This window comes from Thalassophryne amazonica, chromosome 19 (genome assembly GCF_902500255.1).
Source record: "Thalassophryne amazonica chromosome 19, fThaAma1.1, whole genome shotgun sequence".
Taxonomy (NCBI): domain Eukaryota; kingdom Metazoa; phylum Chordata; class Actinopteri; order Batrachoidiformes; family Batrachoididae; genus Thalassophryne; species Thalassophryne amazonica.
Genome location: NC_047121.1, coordinates 406,023 through 429,240, shown reverse-complemented (window position 1 = coordinate 429,240; position 23,218 = coordinate 406,023). Strand labels below are relative to the sequence as shown.

At 43.5% G+C, this 23,218-nt stretch overlaps 1 protein-coding gene across 2 annotated transcripts in view; it reads right to left on the bottom strand.

The window, feature by feature from the left end:
• Positions 1–23,218, bottom strand: part of daam1a (dishevelled associated activator of morphogenesis 1a) — a 275,436-nt gene that overhangs the window by 182,752 nt on the left and 69,466 nt on the right. For both annotated transcript variants that reach the window (XM_034159463.1, XM_034159462.1), the window contains exons 6-10: positions 20,134–20,353; positions 18,271–18,384; positions 12,711–12,821; positions 2,322–2,425; positions 66–132 (exon numbers count right to left, since the gene is read on the bottom strand). In XM_034159463.1, coding sequence (XP_034015354.1) covers positions 66–132; positions 2,322–2,425; positions 12,711–12,821; positions 18,271–18,384; positions 20,134–20,353 — 616 coding nt within the window. The remainder of the gene's footprint in view (positions 1–65; positions 133–2,321; positions 2,426–12,710; positions 12,822–18,270; positions 18,385–20,133; positions 20,354–23,218) is intronic.

The window sequence follows — 23,218 nt, the reverse complement described above, 5'->3', positions numbered from 1 at the left end:
AACTGTGATGTGTGGATGTTTTAAGCGTATAGCGTACAGGTCTGAACAAACATGAAGCCACTTACAGCTTCAAAGCCTTTGGACATCATGTGCTCATCTTCATTTCTCAACATCTCAAAGAAGTCCAGATGTCTGCAACACAAAAACAAAGCTTTAATGAGAATTAAACATCTTATCACAAACAAATCTTACTGCTCTTATCAGTGAAAAACCACGACATTATAACCAAGCACTTTATTATGTCCACAATGCAGCATGACAAGGTTACGTCCTGGTGCCACACTTCACCACTCGACAGTACTGCCTCCTGCCATGGATACCAAGCACCCCAGTAGGCAACTAGTCTGTGTCTTTGTCCTGTTCCAGCTACTGGGGTTCTCAGCACGGTGAAGCCTACATGTCCAGAGAAATGCTCACAAAATGTCATAGCTGATGTTCCCTCACAATGTCAGTGATTCTCCTCATATTAGTCTCTCTTAGTAACAGTCATTTGACACAAAGTCATTCCACCAGAAACCACAGATCCTCCACAGAGACCTGGAACTAAAGACATCCAGTCATCATCTTAGGTTAGTATCTAAGTCTCATAACCATATGGTAATTGGGGGAGAGTGTGTAGTGAGCGCCTTACATGCCAGAACCCTGACATCGGTGTATGAGTGTGTCTGTGTGAATGGGTAAATGTGAGGCATAATTGAAAAGCACTTTGAGCTTCTGATGCAGATGGAAAAGTGCTACATAAATTTTCCATTTACCCTTTAAGACAGGCAGCACCAGGACCTTAAAGGCTCTTCGTTCTGCTGCCAAGATATCAGTATCACCCGTGATGTCAAGGTCAGTTAACCTTTCACCTACAATAAAAGCACCCAAGTCACTGGTTGGTTTGCATAACCCAACCCAACACTCAATCCATACAAGAAGGAGCCGGGACACGAGTGAGGAATGACCATCTCTAGTCTTTGCCTCATTGTGTGCAGTGGTCACAGTGTCTGTGTCCAGGCTGGCTAAAATGTCCAGTAACTTCCTGCAATCTTTACGTTTACATTTCCAAATTTTAAAATTTTAATTCAGTCTTCTTTATATTAGAATTTTGCATTGTAAAATATAAATATATATAATAATTTTTCAGGAAGAAAACTGGTGAGAGAACTCTGAAGTAATTATAGGCTTCTGTGGCTGCAGGTGGAGAAACTGCACAAAATGTAACTTTTGATTGTTGCACTCGAGTTACTCTGTGGTTCCACCAGCCACCGAAACCAGAGCTTACCCTGGAACCAGATTAAGCAGAACCTGGATATGATCCACTGGAACAGAGAGTTGTTTCAGCTTTGATGCTTTTATTACATTTATGTTGTGTGGGCCGCTGAAGAGGAGGTACTGCTGGCCCACCACCACCAGATGGCGCCCTGCTTGGAGTGCGGGCTTCAAGCACGAGAGGGCGTCGGAGCCACTGGGAGTGACAGCTGTCACTCATCATCAGCACCAGCTGTCACTCATACAACTCATCACCATCACCATAAAGGCCGGACTGCAACTCCACCTCCTCGCCAAGAAATCAGCTACCATAAGAGGTAATTTTCTCTGCAGTAAAAGTATAGTCAGAACCGCTTTGCAGCCGTTTTCCTGTGGTGTTGCCTTATCTGAGGGATTGGCGTTAGGTGTGACCAGCGACGGCTTCGCTACACACTCCAACCAGATAAGTGGTTAGACAGGAGCTGCACAAGTGTGTGATTGGAGGTGGAGGTGCTCCCTCCAAAAAGAACACAGACTGTGGGATTACTGAGTGTGCGAACTCACACTCATCAACTCTGTTTCTGTTCTCTGCCAGCAGTACCAGGTCTGACAGCTGGAGACGGTGGCCACCTGGGGATCCAGGACTTGGCGGCTCCGGTGTTCTTCAGATCTGTTGGCGGTGGGGGCCGTGTGGGATCCGGCTCGGTTCTGGACGGACATCTCCTATCCTCAAGCCTGCCCACACGTCACTCAACATATAATTTGTCTGTAGTACCAAAAACTGTATTTGTCTGTATTCCGTTGTGCACTTCACAACATTAAATTGTTACTGTTTGGCTTATCCATTGCCCGTTCATTTAACGCCCCCTGTTGTGGGTCCGTGTTCCTACACTTTCACAACAATTTATGTCATGTCATGGACAGTCGTTGGCACTCTATAAAGAAACATGAACTCTCATTAGAAATTTGATGTCAAAACACTTATCTCAACACAGTAAAAAAACTGTCGGAACCTGATGGACGTTTGATGTGCTCCCTGAGTTATGTTCTACTTTTATTCCTGTTTCATTTATGTTGAAATTAAGTACCTGTCAAGGGTCTCATTTTCATGAGAGTGTAGTTTATCAATAACTGGCTGAATACCCAACATCAGGAACTCGTAGCGTAAATGGATACGGAACACCAGACTTTTCTGAAAATACAAGATGGCATGAGATCAAAAGAACAAATTAAGGTGACAGTCCATTTTCACAACATTCTTCTTAAAGCAAGAAAGAAATCTAGAGAATCAAGACAAGGCATCTGGAGCATAATTTTGGATCTCAACATGTTAAGTTCCTCTTCTGATGCCACCTCAAAAAAAGTACAAAATAAACAAGGTGTGGAACCATACACAGTCAATTTCAATTTATTTTGAATTTATTTCCTTTATATAGCACCAAATCACAACAGAGTTGCCTCAAGGTGCTTCACACAGGTAAGGTCTAACCTTACCAACCCCCAGAGCAACAGTGGTAAGAGGAAGAAACCTCAAGCAGACCAGACTCAAAGGGGTGACCCTCTGCCTGGGCCATGCTATAAACATAAACTCATAAGCTAAAGTCAACTCTGCAGGGTAAAGTTTACTCTGCTTGGATTACATTTGGACTCACTACAAACAGAAATATCAAAACTATCACTGGCAACAGGACTCTTAGGAGTTGAATAACTTCATTTAACTCTATGACAGTTGATTCCTACAAAAAAAGACCCTTGACTTACTGGAAGGATGTGTGCTACAGTTTCATGCCACTGTTCTGGAACTGTTTGTAGGGCCACAGGTATTTCTCAGGGCAGCACAGTGGCTTAGTGGTTAGCACTGTTGCCTCACAGCAAGGAGGTCATGGGTTCGATTCCCACCTGTGGCCTTTCTGTGTGGAGTTTGCATGTTCTCCCCATATTTGTGTGGGTTCCCTCCGAGTGCTCCGGCTTCCTCCCACATCCAAAGACACGCAAGTTAGGTGAACTGGAAACTTTAAATTGTCCATAGATGTGAATGTGGGTGTATATGTGTTTGTTTGTCTATATGTGGCCCTGTGACAGACTGGCGTCCTGTCCAGGGTGAACCCCACCTCACGCTCTATGACTGCTGGGATAGGCTCCAGCCCCCTGCAACCCTTAATTGGAGTAAGCAGTTGACGATGAGTGAGTGAATGAGGTATTTCTCGCTGACCACTTTTGTTTTTGTAAAAACGAAAACCAGAAACAGTTCGGATGGTATGGAAAATAGGAGGAAAATATCCACATTGATTCTTACATTTCCTTTGTTTTCTGTTTCACTGCAGACAGAATGAACCCAAAATATTTAAAGTCCCCTTCACACAAAGCACGAATGAGGCAGAATCCGGCCAATGGGCAAAATTGCAAAGTTTGAGTTGGGAGGAACAGACATTCGGCCAGCCATGTACAAATGCTGTCCAAATACCCAGAATGTGTGTTGAAGCCCCTTCAAATGATTTGTGCACATTCGGAATGCAGCAGCTCCAGAATCCAAGGAGACTGTTACCGGAATACAGTACAAAAAAGGAATAAATACAATAAAAAATAAAACAAAGGAAAAAAAAAAGGAAAACAGTACAAAACCCCAGAATGCAGCAGGAATATGGAGAATGCACCTCCACTGCTGTACGTGGCACCCAAAGTCTGGGTGGAAGGCAACCGGGGGGAGGGGGGCAACACAAGCACTGTGGTCCGCTCCTCGGAAGACCTGCTGTGTCCCACATTACATGTCAGTTCATGGGTTGGATGCTCCCCCATTGCATGTGTGCCCTCTCTCTCATGGAAATCAGCTGTTTACAGGGACATAGCAAAGCGTGATCCACTCACTCCCTGCTAGATTTTAAATGACATCCAAGCCATGATGTGATTACATGTCAACCAGGGTCTCCTGGCAAAGAATAACTGTAGTGGATGTGATCACGTGTGTTCATATTAATATGGCCATCACATCACCACCGTGCACTCCCACAGCTGTTATTATGGGTAATAGGCACCAGTCTGTGGTGCATCGCAGATACTCAACCCATGATCATGGGACTGTGGTTCACATACATCAATCGACGTAATCCAGAGGACAGGTAAAGCAGATCCAGTTATCAAAGCATCATAGAGGCTACACCCCCCCAGACGCATGAGCACTCTCGCACTCTCTCCATGTCACTCCCTCTCTCTCCCCTTTGTTTTTCATTTTACCCTATTTTTTCACCCCCCTCTCAGTATTTTCTTTGTTTCCTATTTTACACCTTCAGCAACATGCCCCTCTGTCCTGACAGACGGACTGTGTGGACGTTGCGATTGCACGATACGTGCCGTGACACACAACAGGCCATCGTGCTGTCTGGTGGGATAGCGCACTGGCCGCAGAATGCCGTGTCATATGGGATTTATATGTCATGGTAGACAACGCTTTTACGAGGTCTGTCCATAAAGTATCGTACCTTTTTATTTTTTTCAAAAACTATATGGATTTCATTCATATGTTTTTACGTCAGACATGCTTGAACCCTCGTGCGCATGCGTGAGTTTTTCCAGAGGACAAGTTGGGACATGTCTATCTCAGCTTTCAGTGCTTACCAGTCGAGTGAGTATAAAAGAACTTGTGGAGAGCTGGACACGTCCCAACTTGTCCTCTAACACTCTGAAACGGAGGTGTTCCTTTGTCTCGCTTCATCAGCGAATCGGTCGTGACGCGCGAAGCCTCCGCGCGGCTTTCCATGACAAAATCTCTTGTTAAAAGTGAAATCTGACAGAAAATGGCTGATGTCCAGGTCTTGTGATAACCAGAGAAAGAGCACACGACAGTCTTGTATCCACAGAGCCATCAGCTTAGAAATGATCCAGTGGTTTGTGCCGCATCATCGCAGCTCGCAGCGCGGTGCACCGACCGTCCTTAAAGGGGTCCTTAAACCTGTAGTTAAAGTCCTTATTCTCTGTGAAGCCCGTAAAATTTTCACTGAAAGCCAGATAAATTTTTCGAATGGTTTCTAGGTGCCAGTCTCTAACAGCTTCTGAAAAAATTCTGATGGAAAAAAGTCCTTTTCATTCCGCCATTTCCAGACAATGAAAATCCGACGAGGGGGCGGGACCACTCCTTCCACAAGGCGTGCTCACAGGCGAATGACGTCACCGACAGGCGTGGAAAAACTCACGCATGCGCACGAGGGTTCAAGCATGTCTGACGTAAAAACATATGAATGAAATCCATATAGTTTTAAAAAAAAAATTAAAAGGACCGTTAATTTATGGACAGACCACGTATAAGCTGATGTTGGGCGCTGACAGCAGGAATGCTGTGACTCGCACCTGGAGGCATTTCATAGTTGAGGTTTTATTTTTATTTCTGTTGAGATGGCCTGGCCATGCTGGCCTTTGCTGTGGGCCAGCAGCGTGCTGCATGCACCTGCACATTGTGTTACTGCTGTGATGATCATAATGTCTCACATACATTATGTAAACCCATGGGAGGGGATGACAATGTATTTGTTAAAATTAGGTCCATGATATCAGCCCGTTCAGATGTGCATGCTGTGCTGGACAGCGATTGCACTGCACTCCAACTGCTGTTCCAGCTTTCACCCCTTCAATTGTACCTCAATAGTAGCAGGCTGTGCTCTACATTCAGGCTGGCCGCGCGACTGGGCCCTACTGTTGAATGTGCACTGAGACTGCTGTTGGGGGTCTGTGGAGTGTGCCTTGACTTTGGCTGGGTGGAACAGCCATTTAGGTGCCATTTGCCCTCATTGGGTCTCTAGTGTGAAGGCTGGCTCGGCCGGGATATTTGGCCAGGATTCGAAGTGGCCGAACATTTCGTACAGCCCCTCGCCGTATGAATGGTTCAACTTGTGTACAACTTGCCATACAAATATTGTGACTCTATTCAGATTTTGGTACTGCTGCAACTCAACCGCCATTTGATTGTTTTCGAAGTGCAGTACAAATGTAGAGTGCATGTACTCTAGCCACACGGATGTGCGGACTGCTGTGAGACTGCTGTACGAGGTGTTCAAGTGCAATTCGAATTTGCGGAACTGTCGTCCGAATCCTCCTTCGTGTGCCATTCGGCTTCATTCGTGCTATACGAGGTCTGTCCAAAAAGTAACGTACCTTTTTATTTTTCCCAAACTATATGGATTTGAATCACGTGTGATTGCATGAGCCAAGCTTGAACCTTCGTGCGCATGTGTCAGTTTTTCTATGCCTGTCGGTTGCGTCATTCGCCTGTGGGCAGGCTTTGAGTGAGCACTGGTCCACCCCTCCCGTCGGATTTCTTTTGTCTGAGAACTTGCTGAGAGACTGCCGCTTTACTCCATGAAATTTTTCTCAGAAACTGTTAGAGACAGGCAGTTGGAAACCATTCGAAAGATTCAGTTGGATATCGGTGAAAATTCTGTTGCCGTCACGCGGATTATGGACTGTTAAAACCTTTTTAAAGACGGCCCACAGCGGCGGAGGGCGTGCGGCGCGCCAAGCGGCCATCGACAGGCTGGATCGACTGGATCATTTCTAAACTGAACACTGTGTTGATCCAGGACATCAATCAACTCAATCAATCAACTTTTTTTTTATATAGCGCCAAATCACAACAAACAGTTGCCCCAAGGCGCTTTACACTGTAAGGCAAGGCCATACAATAATTATGAAAAACCCCAACGGTCAAAACGACCCCCTGTGAGCAAGCACTTGGCTACAGTGGGAAGGAAAAACTCCCTTTTAACAGGAAGAAACCTCCAGCAGAACCAGGCTCAGGGAGGGGCAGTCTTCTGCTGAGACTGGTTGGGGGCTGAGGGAAAGAACCAGGAAAAAGACATGCTGTGGAAGGGGGCAGAGATCGATCACTAATGATTAAATGCGGAGTGATGCATACAGAGCAAAAAGAGAAAGAACAGTGCTCATGGAACCCCCCACAGTCTACGTCTAAAGCAGCATAACCAAGGGATAGTCCAGGGTCACCTGATCCAGCCCTAACTATAAGCCTTAGCGAAAAGGAACGTTTTAAGCCTAATCTTAAAAGTAGAGAGGGTATCTGTCCCCTGATCTGAATTGGGAGCTGGTTCCACAGGAGAGGAGCCTGAAAGCTGAAGGCTCTGCCTCCCATTCTACTCTTACAAACCCGAGGAACTACAAGTAAGCCTGCAGTCTGAGAGCGAAGCGCTCTAATGGGGTAATATGGTACTACGAGGTCCCTAAGATAAGATGGGACCTGATTATTCAAAACCTTATAAGTAAGAAGAAGAATTTTAAATTCTATTCTAGAATTAACAGGAAGCCAATGAAGAGAGGCCAACACGGGTGAGATATGCTCTCTCCTTCTAGTCCCCGTCAGTACTCTAGCTGCAGCATTTTGAACTAACTGAAGGCTTTTTAGGGAACTTTTAGGACAACCTGATAATAATGAATTACAATAGTCCAGCCTAGAGGAAATAAATGCATGAATTAGTTTTTCAGCATCACTCTGAGACAAGACCTTTCTGATTTTAGAGATATTGCGTAAATGCAAAAAGGCAGTCCTACATATTTGTTTAATATGCGCTTTGAATGACATATCCTGATCAAAAATGACTCCAAGATTTCTCACAGTATTACTAGAGGTCAGGGAAATGCCATCCAGAGTAAAGATCTGGTTAGAGACCATGCTTCTAAGATTTGTGGGGCCAAGTACAATAACTTCAGTTTTATCTGAGTTTAAAAGCAGGAAATTAGAGGTCATCCATGTCTTTATGTCTGTAAGACAATCCTGTAGTTTAGCTAATTGGTGTGTGTCCTCTGGTTTCATGGATAGATAAAGCTGGGTATCATCTGCGTAACAATGAAAATTTAAGCAATACCGTCTAATAATACTGCCTAAGGGAAGCATGTATAAAGTGAATAAAATTGGTCCTAGCACAGAACCTTGTGGAACTCCATAATTACTTTAGTCCGTGAAGAAGATTCCCCATTTACATGAACAAACTGTAATCTATTAGACAAATATGATTCAAACCACCGCAGCGCAGTGCCCTTAATACCTATGACATGCTCTAATCTCTGTAATAGAATTTTATGGTCAACAGTATCAAAAGCAGCACTGAGGTCCAACAGAACAAGCACAGAGATAAGTCCACTGTCCGAAAGCCATAAGAAGATCATTTGTAACCTTCACTAATGCTGTTTCTGTACTATGATGAATTCTAAAACCTGACGGAACCTCTTCAATAGACCATTCCTCTGCAGGTGATCAGTTAGCTGTTTTACAACTACCCTCTCAAGAATCTTTGAGAGAAAAGGAAGGTTGGAGATTGGCCTATAATTAGCTAAGATAGCTGGGTCAAGTGATGGCTTTTTAAGTAATGGTTTAATTACTGCCACCTTAAAAGCCTGTGGTACATAGCCAACTAACAAAGATAAGTTGATCATATTTAAGATTGAAGCATTAAATAATGGTAGGACTTCCTTGAGCAGCCTGGCAGGAATGGGGTCTAATAAACATGTTGATGGTTTGGATGAAGTAACTAATGAAAATAACTCAGACAGAACAATCGGAGAGAAAGAGTCTAACCAAATACCGGCATCACTGAAAGCAGCCAAAGATAACGATACATCTTTGGGATGATTATGAGTAATTTTTTCTCTAATAGTCAAAATTTTGTTAGCAAAGAAAGTCATGAAGTCATTACTAGTTAAAGTTAATGGAATACTCAGCTCAATAGAGCTCTGACTCTTTGTCAGCCTGGCTACAGTGCTGAAAAGAAACCTGGGTTTGTTCTTATTTTCTTCAATTAGTGATGAGTAGAAAGATGTCCTAGCTTTACGGAGGGCTTTTTTTTATAGAGCAACAAACTCTTTTTCCAGGCTAAGTGAAGATCTTCTAAATTAGTGAGACGCCATTTCCTCTCCAACTTACGGGTTATCTGCTTTAAGCTACGAGTTTGTGAGTTATACCACGGAGTCAGGCACTTCTGATTTAAAGCTCTCTTTTTCAGAGGAGCTACAGCATCCAAAGTTGTCTTCAATGAGGATGTAAAACTATTGATGAGATACTCTAACTCCCTTACAGAGTTTAGGTAGCTACTCTGCTCTGTGTTGGTATATGACATTAGAGAACACAAAGAAGGAATCATATCCTTAAACCTAGTTACAGCGCTTTCTGAAAGACCTCTAGTGTAATGAAACGTATTCCCCACTGCAGGGTAGTCCATCAGGGTAAATGTAAATGTTATTAAAAAATGATCAGACAGAAGGGAGTTTTCAGGGAATACTGTTAAGTCTTCTATTTCTATACCATAAGTCAAAACAAGATCTAAGATATGATTAAAGTGGTGGGTGGACTCATTTACTTTTTGAGCAAAGCCAATAGAGTCTAATAATAGATTAAATGCAGTGTTGAGGCTGTCATTCTCAGCATCTGTGTGGATGTTAAAATCGCCCACTATAAGTATCTTATCTGAGCTAAGCACTAAGTCAGACAGAAGGTCTGAAAATTCACAGAGAAAACTCACAGTAACGACCAGGTGGACGATAGATAATAACAATAAAACTGGTTTTTGGGACTTCCAATTTGGATGGAAAAGACTAAGAGACAAGCTTTCAAATGAATTAAAGCTCTGTCTAGGTTTTTGATTAATTAATAAGCTGGAATGGAAGATTGCTGCTAATCCTCCGCCCCGGCCCGTACTACGAGCATTCTGACAGTTAGTGTGACTCGGGGGTGTTGACTCATTTAAACTAACATATTCATCCTGCTGTAACCAGGTTTCTGTTAGGCAGAATAAATCTATACGTTGATCAATTATTATATCATTTACCAACAGGGACTTAGAAGAGAGAGACCTAATGTTTAATAGACCACATTTAACTGTTTTAGTCTGTGGTGCAGTTGAAGGTGCTATATTATTTTTTCTTTTTGAATTTTTTGCTTAATAGATTTTTGCTGGTTATTGGTGGTCTGGGAGCAGGCACCGTCTCTACGGGGAGGGGGTAATGAGGGGATGGCAGGGGGAGAGAAGCTGCAGAGAGGTGTATAAGACCACAGCTCTGCCTCCTGGTCCCAACGCTGGACAGTCACAGTTTAGAGGATCCAAGAAAATTGGCCAGATTTCTAGAAATGAGAGCTGCTCCATCTAAAGTGGGATGGATGCCGTCTCTCCTAACAAGACCAGGTTTTCCCCAGAAGCTTTGCCAATTATCTATGAAGCCCACCTCATTTTTTGGACACCACTCAGACAGCCAGCAATTCAAGGAGAACATGCGGCTAAACATGTCACTCCCGGTCTGATTGGGGAGGGGCCCAGAGAAGACAACAGAGTCCGACATTGTTTTTGCAAAGTTACATACCGATTTAATGTTAATTTTAGTGACCTCCGATTGGCGTAACCGAGTGTCATTACTGCCGACGTGAATTACAATCTTACCAAATTTACGCTTAGCCTTAGCCAGCAATTTCAAATTTCCTTCAATGTCGCTTGCTCTGGCCCCCGGAAGACAATTGACAATGGTTGCTGGTGTCGCTAACTTCACATTTCTCAAAACAGAGTCGCCAATAACCAGAGTTTGATCCTCGGCGAGTGTATCGTCGAGTGGGGAAAAACGGTTAGAGATGTGAACGGGTTGACGGTGTACACGGGGCTTCTGTTTAGGGCTACGCTTCCTCCTCACTGACATCATGTGACTACCAAAGAAATGGCAAGAGAGCTGGACATAGCACTTTTGCAGCACATTCCACTGTTACAGGAGATTTTGTAATGAAAGATGTGCGGAGGATTTCGCGCGTCGGCACGAAGCAGCTCAGGACGCGCAGCAAAAAAAACACCTCCGTCCTGGAAGTCTCACAGGACATGTTGGGGCATGCCCAGCTGTTACACAATTTCTCGGATACTCACTCGACTGAAAGCCATCGAAAGCCGTCTGAATCTTCTGAATGGTTTCCAACATGGAGGTGTTTTTTTTTTTGCTGCGCGTCCTGAGCTGCTTCGTGCCGACGCGCGAAATCCTCCGCACGTCTTTCATTACAAAATCTCCTGTAACAGTGGAATGTGCCGCAAAAGTGCTATGTCCAGCTCTGTTGCCATTTCTGTGGTAGTCACATGATGTCCCGGATCAACACAGCGTTCAGTTTAGAAATGATCTGGTTGATCCAGCCTATCGATGGCCGCTCGGCACACCGCGCGCCCTCTGCCGCTGTGGGCCGTCTTTAAAAAGGTTTTAACAGTCCACAATCCATGTGACGCCGACAGAATCTTCACCAATATCCAACTGAATCTTTTGAATGGTTTCCAACTGGCTGTCTCTAACAGTTTCTGAAAAAAATTTCATGGAGCAAAGCGGCAGTCTCTCAGCAAGTTCTCAGACAAAAGAAATCCGACGGGAGGGGTGGACCAGTGCTCACTCAAAGCCTGCCCACAGGCGAATGACGCAACCGACAGGCGTGGAAAAACTCACGCATGCGCACGAAGGTTCAAGCTTGGCTCATGCAATCACACGTGATTCAAATCCATATAGTTTTTGAAAAAAATAAAAAGGTACGATACTTTTTGGACAGACCTCGTATGTGAAAGGGCCTGAATGGTTGTTTTTGGTCAGCTTCATTTTATTTGTTAATACTCATCCATTCCTACATTTAAGGCCTGAAACACTTTCCAAAAAAGCTGGGACTTTAAAAGCATTTCTCACTTGCTCACAATGATGTCATTCTTTTGCTTAAAAACATTTTGGCATTAATAACACCAAGAGATAAAATGTTTCAGGTGTTAGTTTCTCCCATTATTCCAGCAAATACATATTAAGGTGTCCAACAGCAGAATGTTTTTTTGCATTGTCTTGTTGACAAATGCATGGATGTCCCTGGAAAAAATGTCATCTGGAAGACAGCATATGTTGTTCTGAAATGTCGATGTATTTGTCTGCATTAATATTGCCATCACAGACAATGAATAAGAAGGAAAAAAATAACAAAGAATTTGTATAAATCAGAGTCTCAGGCTCAAACGTAGTCAGATTTTTATGCAGTGGAAATGATGACTTCTGTCAGAGATCCAGGAGAACAGTTTTTTTTTTTTTAAAAAATGGAAGAAATGGACAACCTATTGAGCCTTATGTACCATTTTGTGCTACAGGGCCTGAGATAACTTTGTGTTCCTGAGGCCAAAAAGAGGTCAGTGGGTGATGGAGCTTTTCCTGTTATTATTACTCTGCTGGTGTCAGGGGACACCGGAAAATTAAACACTTTTGGATTCTTTAAGGTCAACCTCAAACTTTCTATTACAACATCATAAATTATTTTGTTATTTGAACAATTATTGCTCTTATTATTTTGTTCATATAAGTACTTTTAATCAGTTATGCTTAATTTTTTAATGATTTTTTAATGGTTTGATATTGTGGGATTTTGATATTTTGGGAACACTGTGGGATTTCTGTTCTGAAAATGCTGTATAAATAAAGTTGTCATTATTACACGTCTTCACCTCTCCTGCTCCCTGGCTGAGAACAGCATTAATAAAGGACATGATGGCAGTCTTCAGATTCACTTCATCTCTGTAATGGCCCATGGATCTGTCCAAGTCTGTCACCAGAGTCTACACAGAAAACAGAAAAAAGGAGAAAAGCATCTGAGGGCTGATGCACAGAGGCCTGCTGGCCCAACACGCCACAATATGAATGCCAAAGTAAACATTCGTACAGCTGTCTGGAACTATGAATTTGCCATGACATCAGTCATACAACTCACTCATCTTCAACCGCTTACTCCAATTAAGGGTCACGGGGGGCTGGAGCCTATCCTAGGAGTAATAGGGCATGAAGTGGGGTTCACCCTGGACAGGACACCACTCTGTCGTCAATCATACCAATAAATCACAAATATTTAGCTGATCAGGATGTTTTTCAGATCATTCATCTAAGTTTAAATCAGATCATTTATCTAAGCTTCATGGCTGTTGAGATACACAAAGAAATGTTTTTCAGGCCATGCTTTCCTTGACCTTGAGCTCTGACCAAACTACTTCAAAATCTTGTATATACACACACACACACACACACACACACACACACACACACACACACACACACACACACACAAACAAGTGAAAACAATACTCTGCTATCGTCATATGGCTATTAGTTTATGTGGACCTGTTGTCTGCCTATGTGGCTGTGATCCAGGACCCAGAGCGGTCTTGTGGTTTATCGAATATGTGGCACCAGAACATGCAGGGTGTGTGAATGACTTGGATTTTTGGGGGGATTTGGACTTTAGAACAAAATCGATGGCTGAAGAAGTAGTGGCCTGATCCAGCTCATACGAGTGGAAATGAACATGAAAAGAAGGAATGACAAGCAGCTTGTTGGAAGTGAGATGAAGTAGACATGAAGAGGAAGAATAGATATTTTTGGGGAAACTGATAAATGCAGGTGACAGTTTTCATGGATATGAGCTCATTGATTTGACCTCTGGAATGTGGAAATGTTTGGGAGACATATGAGGCTTGATATTTTGGTGGAATTAGTCACTGCTGGGGCAGAATGGTTTGTTCAAGCTGAAGAAGGAGTCCTACTTATCTTTGTTGGTAGGTGGGACCCCGGAGGCAGCTGACAGGTAGCGGCAGGCCAAGCGTGCCGGAGCCCGTGCAGTCACAGATGCAAAAACTCCGGTCTGGGAGGAGTTCGGGGAGGCCATGGAGGAGGACTATCGGTCAGCCTCAAAGAGATTCTGGCAAACCGTCCAACGCCTTGGGAGGCAGAAGCAGCTCTCCACCAGCACTGTTTACGGTGCGGGTGGGGAGCTGTTGACACTGACTGGGGATGTTGTTGGGCAGTGGAAGGAATACTTCGAGGATCTCCTCAATCCCATCATCACGTCTTCCGAAGAGGAAACAGAGACTGGGGACTCAGAGGCGGACTCATCCATTACCCAGGCCGAAGTCACCGAGGTGGTGGCTCCTGGGGTGGATGAAGTCCGTCCTGAGTACCTTAAGTCTCTGGATGTTGTGGGACTGTCTTGGCTGACATGCCTCTGCAACATCGTATGGCGATCGGGGACAGTGCCTCTGGATTGGCAGACCAGGGTGGTGGTCCCTCTGTTTAAGAAGGGGGACCGGAGGGTGTGTTCCAACTATAGGGGGATCACACTCCTCAGCCTCCCCGGTAAGGTCTATTCCAGAGTACTGGAGAGGAGAATTCGACCGATGGTCGAACCTCGGATTCAGGAGGAGCAGTGTGGTTTTCATCCTGGTCACGGCACACTGGACCAGCTCTACACACTCCATCGGGTGCTCAAGGGTTCATGGGACTTTGCCCAACCAGTCCACATGTGTTTTGTGGATAAGGAGAAGGTGTTCAACTGTGTCCCTCAGAGCACCCTGTGGGGGGTGCTCCGGGAGTATGGGGTCCAGGGTCCTTTGCTAAGGACTATCCGGTCCCTCTACAACCACAGCAGGAGCTTGGTTCGCATTGCCGGTAGTAAGTCAAACCTGTTTCCAGTGCACGTTGGCCTCCGCCAGGGCTGCCCTTTGTCACCGGTTCTGTTAATTATTTTTATGGACAGAATTTCTAGGCGCAGCCAGGGTGTAGAAGGGGTCTGGTTTGGGAACCACAGAATCTCATCTCTGCTGTTTACGGACGATGTGGTTCTGCTGGCTTCCTCAAATCAGGACCTTCAGCGTGCACTGGGGCAGTTTGCAGCCGAGTGTGAAGCGTCCGGGATGAAAATCAGCACCTCCAAATCCAAGGCCATGGTTCTCGACTGGAAAAAGGTGTCTTGCCCTCTTCAGGTTGGTGGGGTGTCCTTGCCTCAGATGGAGGAGTTTAAGTATCTTGGGGTCTTGTTCAGGAGTGAGGGACAGATGGAGAGTGAGATCGATAGACGATCGGTGCAACATCTGCAGTGATGCGGCCGCTGTATCGGACCGTTGTGGTGAAGAGAGAGCTGAGTAGGGGGGCAAAGCTCTCGATTTACCGATCGATCTACGTTCCGATCCTCACCTATGGTCATGAGATTTGGATGACGTTAACAAGATCGCGAGCACAAGCAGCCGAGATGAGTTTCCTCCGCAGGGTGGCTGGGCGCTCCCTTAGAGCTAGGGTGAGCTAGGAGCTCGGTCACTTAGGAGGAGCTCGGAGTCAAGCCGCTGCTCCCCACATCGAAAGGAGTCAGTTGAGGTGGCTCGGGCATCTTTTCCGGATGCCCCCTGGACGCCTTGCTGGAGAGGTGTTCCGGGCACCTCCCATTGTGAGGAGGCCCCGGGAAAGACCCAGGACACACTGGAGGGACTACATCTCTCGGCTAGCTTGGGAACGCCTTGGGGTTCCCCCGGAGGAGCTGGGGGAGGTGTGTGTGGATCGGGAGGTCTGGGCGGCTTTGCTTGAGCTGCTGCCCCCGTGACCCGACTCCGGATAAAGCGGAAGAAAATGGATGCATGGATGGATGGGGCAGAATGGTGGATTAGTGGTTAGCACTGTTGCCTCACAGCAAGAAGGTCATGGGTTTGATTCCTACCTGTGGCCTTTCTGTGTGGAGTTTGCGTGTTCTCCTCGTGTTTGTGTGGGTTCCCTCCGGGTGCTCTGGCTTCCTCCCACATCCAAAGACACGCAGGTTAGCTGGATTGTAAACTTTAAATTGTCCGTAGGTGTGAATGCGTTTGTTTGTCTGTATGTGTACTGCCGTCCTGTCCAGGATGTACCCCCCTCACACTCTATGACTGCTGGGATAGGCTCCAGCCCCCGTGACCCTTAACTGGAGTAAGCAGTTGAAGATGAGAGAGTGAGCAGTCACTGCTGGATGTTTATTGGGACAATCATTTATTGGGGTTTCAGAAGGTGTTAGGTAAGAGGAGGTGGACTGAGTGGTTTTTCAGGATAAAGGCTGGTGACAGGTGTCATTTCAAGCGTACCAATGCCTGTGAAAATTGCTGACATTATGGATAACCTGGATATTGTGGCATTAAGACTTTAAAGTCACAGGCATCCTGCTCTATGTGCTCCTGAGCCATCAGATCTCAGAAGTTAAGTAGAGTCGGTTCTGATTAGTACTTGACTGAAAGACCACTTGGAACTGTGTGTGCTTCAGCACGTATGACTGGGGTTGTGTCAGGAAAGGCGTCTGGTGTAAAATTTCAATCTGGAGAAATGCTGTTTATGCTATGGACACCCAAGCAACTGGCACACAGATGCACCCAGTGCAGGAAAGTAGTCCAACTTGAAGCCTGGACCAGTGGCTTGTGGCACATTCCCCAGCCCCCAGGCCAGCACAGACAAGCATGAAACCATATGATTCCATTTAAACTCTATCATACCATAAGTCTCCCCTAACCCTCCTGAGTAAGCATGGAGGTGACAGTGGTCAGGAAAAACATCATCAGGTGTTTTTGAGAAAGAATCCTCAAGTAGATAAGACTCAGAGGGAGGACCATACAGTTGTATGTAAAAGTCTGGGCACCCCTGATGATGTCCATAATTGTCCTTTATAAATCATTGGTTGTTTGGATCAGCAATTTCAGTTAAATATATCATATAGCAGACAAACAGTGATATTTGAGAGTGAAATGAAATTTATAGGATTTACAGAAAGTGTGCAATAATTCTTTAAACAAAATTAGGCAGGTGGATAAATTTGGGAACCCCAACAGAAAAAACATACATCAATATTTAGTAGATCCTCCTTTTGCAGAAATAACAGCCTCTAAATGCTTCCTATAGCTTCCAATGAGAGTCAGGATTCTGGTTGAAGGTATTTTGGACCATTCTTCTTTACAAAACATCTCAGGTTTGTTGGTTTCCAAGCATGGACAGCCCACTTAGTAGATTTTGAGCAGTGTTTAGGGTCATTGTCTTGTTGAAAGATCCAGCCCCAGCACAACATCTGTTTTGTCACTGATTCATGAACAATGTTCTCAAGAATCTGTTAATATTGACTGGAATCCATGTAACTCTCAACTTTAGCAAGATTCCCAGTACCTGCACTGGCCACACAGCATGATGGAACCACCTCCAAATTTTACTGTAGGTAGCAAGTGTTTTTTTTTTTTTTTTGGAATGCTGTGTTCTTTTTCTGCCCCTTGTTATGTAAAAATAACTCAGTTTTAGTTTCATCAGTCCACAGCGCCTCATTCCAAAATGAAGCTGGCTTGCCCAAATGTGATTTAGCATACCTCAAGTGACTCTGTTTGTGGCATGTATGCAGAAAAGGCTTCCTCTGCATTACAGCATCATACAGCATCTCCTTGTGCAAAGTGCGCTGGACAGTTGAATGATGCACAGAGACACTATCTGCAGCAAGATCATGTTGCAGGTCTTTGAAGCAGGTCTGTGGGTTGACTGACTGTTCTCATCATCCTTCGCTTCACCTTATCTGAGATTTTTCTTGGCCTGCCACTTCGGGCCTTAACTAGTACTGTGCCTGTGGTCTTCCATTTCCTCACTATGTTCCTCACAGTGGAAACTGACATCTGAAATCTCTGAGATAGTTTTTTGTATCCTTCCCCTAATCCATGATGTTGAACAATCTTTGTTTTCAGGTCATTTGAGAGTTGTTTAGAGGCTCCCATGTTGCCACTCATTAGAAGAGATGCAAAGAGGAAAAGATTTGCAAATGGCCACCTTAAATACCCTTTCTCATGTTTGGATTCACCTGTGTAAGGAGGTCAAGGATCAATGAGTTTACCAAACCAATTTTGTCTTCCAATAATTAGTGCTAAATGTATTCAAATCAATAAAATGACAAGGGTGCCCAAATTGATGCACCTGCCTAATTTTGTTTAGTGTGTTCATTTGCTATATGATATATTTAACTGAAATTTCTGATCCAGACAACGAATGATTTATAAAGGAAAATCATGAAAATTATCAGGGGGGCCCAAACTTTAGCATACAACTGTATTCTTTGGTCAAACTACCTAAAAACATCAATCAGGTGAACAACATACAACAAATGCAAACAAAAATGAACATCCTTATTGGAATTCCCTGAAAAGGAGGTTGACCCATAATTCATCTAAAAATAATATCAAAAACATACAGGTAAAGACGGACCTGAAAGCGTGTTCTCTCTGAGGCAAACGTCTGGTAGTACAGCATGGCTTCTAGGACTTTCTTGTGGCCTCCAGGCACCAAGCACACTGCACCAAGAATCTCCAACACTGCAACCTGAGGACAGAGACAAGGGTGAAACCAACATAAAAAAATGCTCTGAACTGAACCACAGCGGTCCGCACCAAAAAACAAACAACAACAAACAAAGACATCCACGTTATCGTAATGTAGTGCACGTTTTAATCAAGAGAATAATGATGTTTGAGCTATTTGTTATCATTGATAACAGTGATCAGGATAACGGAGACACGTAGTTGTGTGATTGAAGGCTGTCACGGTTCAGACTGTTGCTCCCTCACTACACTCCAAAACCATCCTGTTTGTCTTTATTCTCCTTTTACTATCACAACCTCAGAAAGTTTCTGTCACACACACGACACAACACTACTACATAAAATGTGCTGCAGACAAGTTGTTGCATGAAGTGCTCGAGAGATGACAGCAAAACCAAAGGGTCACAGACAGTTTGTCCATGAGCAGTATGTTACAATGGGAGCAATGCTAGTATCAGACCAAAGCAGTGAACTCATCTGGACACCCGCGGACATGTTTGTCTTCAAAGAAGGTGCAGTCAGCTGCTGCCATGAGGCAGTGTAAGGTGATTGTGCCATTGAGCAACAAAAACTTTGTCTGTGTAAAATACAGATATGTCTTAAAAAGCTGGCTTCATGATACACACACACACACACACACACACACACACACACACACACACACACACACACACACACACACACACACACACACACACACACACACACCCTGCTGCTGCACACAGAGAAGCACTCATCCTCCTCTTCATACTGCAAACCAAAGGGAAACTATTGTATTTTCTGGATAAGTCACGGGGTTTTTAATTATTTTTTTATTAGTTTGGAAACACAAATGCATTGAACAAGACTCACAGACTGAATGGTCAAGATTAGGACAAGAACTACCTGAAGACAGATTCTTCAAAGGTTTTGTGGAGGAATAGAGTGACTTTTGATGGATCCACGGCTGGACCACTAATGGACACACAGCATCACTTCCAGCCAGATGCCAGTAAGAAGGGGGGCTGGGATGGATGCAGCAATTAAGGATGAGCAAGTTGGACACTTTCAGGTTGAAGATGGACTTAAAATCAACTCTCATATGGTTTTTAGAAGATACTTTCTTTAAGCAGTGGTTCAGGAAAAAGTCTGCATCATTCAAGAAGGTTGTGATTTTTATCCAGGACAGAATGCTCCGTCACATGCAGCCAAGTCCTCCACTGCTTGGTAAGTAAAGTCCTCAAAGAAGACTACAAGAATAATGTCACAACCCTAACCCTATGTGTGGGTCCTTCTTCCAGGTGAGATTTACAGTGAAGGGAAACGATGCACCTCTTTGAACAGCGTTTGGGAGACTGTGGACACTGCTGCACCAAGAACTGACCATCAACAGCCGAAGACAGTGACAGAGTCCACAGATGGATGGATCACTGCAGATACTACAAAGAGCAGATATATTGGTCACTAAGTATTTTGGACTGCCAAAGGTGTTTAGTTGTTACTTTTGAGATATTTGCTATATTCACTCAAATAAATGAAAATAAGGTAAGAAGAGAAAGTTTTAGTTTTTTCATTTAGTTGCATCATAATTGTGCAGACGTGTTCCACTGAGGAAGACAAAACTCATGTTTCCTTCATCAGACATTCAGCTTTTAGCTTTGACATGTTACACTGACTGAGAGCTCTGTGTGTGTCCAACAATGAAATTAACCTGAGAAAGACAACTGTCTGAAGACGACACAGCAGTTGACGGTGTGGTGTGCAGGCGTACCTTAGTTTTGATGTTTTCACTGGCGAGGCTTTGTGCGATGATGCTGATGCTCTCGTCATGTCCGAGGACGTGCGCTCTGCTCTGCGAGTTATTCATCAGCGCTTTGATGCAGCCAATCAGCGAAGTGTGGATCTGAGATTCACGAGTCTCGAAATCCATTGATTTGAGGAAATTCAGGATACATGTCAGTCCGTCCAAATCAATGAACCGGACCACAAAGCTGTGGACGTATGGCAGCTTCAGGTTACACCAGAGACATCGTCCTCATTATGTAAATATCAATGTAAAAATTTGTGAACATTTAAAGACACTGTGTGAATGGTCTTTATTCCAGGCTTGGTTTCGGCACACATGTAGTCAGTCAGCGCAGCAGAACTACAAGCAGGATTAGGCAGAGACGCAGTCATGAATGAGCAGGGGTCAGAGGCATGAGCAAACACCAACATCTGGGATGAGGCAAGAGGCGTGGTCGAGGAAACACAAAGCAGTAGTTCAATACACGGCTTGACAAAAAAAAAACAGGACTGTAAAGGGCGCTGGAAAGTGTACTGAGACAACAATCTGGTCGGGAAGTAAAGGACTGTGGGGTTTAAATGGATGTGGATTACTTAGTGTGAAACAAGGGACAGGTGGTGTCAACGAGGTGCATGTGAGGAACAATCAGGATAAGGGGCGTGGCTCGTGAACAAAGATTATACACTGGCAAGATTGTGAGGAGGGGAGTGCACAAAGTGGAGCAGTGTTGTATAGCAATGAAGTAAAAATACTTCATTACTGTACTTAAGTACGTTCTGGGAGACTTTGTACTTTACTTGAGTTTTTTTAATTCATCTTACTTTCACTTTTACTTCACTACATTTCTGACCTTAATTGCATACTTCTACTCTGATATATTTTCTACAAAATAAAACAAAAAAAAAAACCACAAACACACACACACAAAAAAAGTCATGTTTTCACGCAGAGACACCATTGATTACTAGTGACTGCAACAAAGTCAGGCCGATTTGTCATGAGGCATGTCCAATAGGCTTTTTTGCAGTTGCGCACTTGGGGGGTGTTTGTCAGGAAAATGATAATTTCTCTACATTGATTACAGACCTGCAGTGGGTTTGTAATCAACTTTTCTGCAGCGCGGCTTTGCTTTGAACGTAGAACCAATCGAAGCAGTGATTCGCAGGTTGAAGCGGTACTTCGATCTACGATTCGTGGATTGATTGTTTTATTTTGTTTTTCCTCATTTTTCCCCTCTAAACCCTGAAGAGCATATGTCTGTGACTAACATTTAATATTTTTATGTTAAACCAACCTGTTATGGTCTTCTGAAACAGTTGATAGATGTATTTTGTAACTTAAAAACGGGACCGATGCTAATGCGTTAGCATGTCTATGGCATTTTCAATGTTAAAGTTAGCATTAAGCTGTTCGCATCAGCACATTTGTGTTGATTTGTTTTCTGTATAATTAATGGCTCAGCGTTCGTTGTCGTAAAAGAGTCAAATTGTAATTTTTTAAATTTATTTTTATTTGTATATTAATAATAATAGCAACAATAATAGTCTACATAATAGACAATAATAGTCAATAATAATAGACTAATAATGTTACAATACAGTTTTAGAGAAAGAGACAAAAAGAACCTAATGAAACAAAACACAACAGAAAAGATAAAACCATCCAACAATGAAAATAAAGAAATACATATAGAAATAAATGTGTTTCTTGTAAACACCTAGTGAGTAGCCTACTCTAGTTTAGGTTTTGAAACCTTGTTTCTGAAGTGTTTTTGTGTGATGTGCACAATTTTCAGTATTTTGACTAATACTGCTAGTCATTTACAAGCCTAGATAAACTTTGTAATATTAAAAAAATCACTCCGTTTTTGATTATTAACATTTACTTGTACTTTTACTTTCAATACTTGAGTACATTTAGTTGTACATTACTTTCATACTTAAGTACAATAAATACTAGATACTTTAATGCGTTTACTTGAGTCACATTTCAGTCGGTGACTTGAACTTCTACCAAAGTCATTTTTTTTAATGGGTATCCAATTATCTATTAAGATAATTATAGTGGGCGATTTTAACATCCACATAGATGCTGAGAATGACAGCCTCAACACTGCATTTGATCTATTATTAGATTCAGTTGGCTTCGCTCAAAATGTAAATGAGTCCACCCACCACTTTAATCATATCTTAGATCTTGTTCTGACATATGGCATAGAAATTGAAGACTTAACAGTATTCCCTGAAAACCCCTTTTTGTCTGATCATTTCTTAATAACATTTACATTTACTTTAATGGACTACCCAGCAGTGGGGAATAAGTTTCATTACAGTAGAAGTCTTTCGGAAAGCGCTGTAACTAGATTTAAGGATATGATTCCTTCTTTGTTATGTTCTCCAATGCCATATACCAACACAGTGCAGAGTAGCTACCTAAAGTCTGTGAGTGAGATAGATTATCTCATCAATAGCTTTACATCCTCATTGGGCACAACTTTGGATGCTGTAGCTCCTCTGAAAAAGAGAGCCTTAAATCAGAAGTGCCTGACTCCGTGGTATAACTCACAAACTCACAGCATAAAGCAGATAACCCGTAAGCTGGAGAGGAAATGGCATCTCACTAATTTAGAAGATCTTCATTTAGCCTGGGAAAAGAGTCTGTTGCTCTACAAAAAAGCCCTCCGTAAAGCTAGGACATCTTACTATTCATCACTAATTAAAGAAAATAATTTTCAGCACTGTAGCCAGGCTGACAAATGGTAAATGGTAAATGGACTGCATTTATATGGCGCTTTTCCATCTGCATCAGATGCTCAAAGTGCTTTATAATCATGCCTCACATTCACGCCGATGTCAGGGTGCTGCCATACAAGGTGCTCACTACACACCAGGAGCAATAGGGGATTAAAGGCCTTGCCCAAGAGCCCTTAGTGATTTTCCAGTCAGGCAGGGATTTGAAGCCATGATCTTCTGGACTCAAGCCCAACACCCTAACCACTAGACCATCACCTCCCCTCACCTTCCTTTAACTTTATCTAGTAATGACTTTATGACTTTCTTTGGAAATAAAA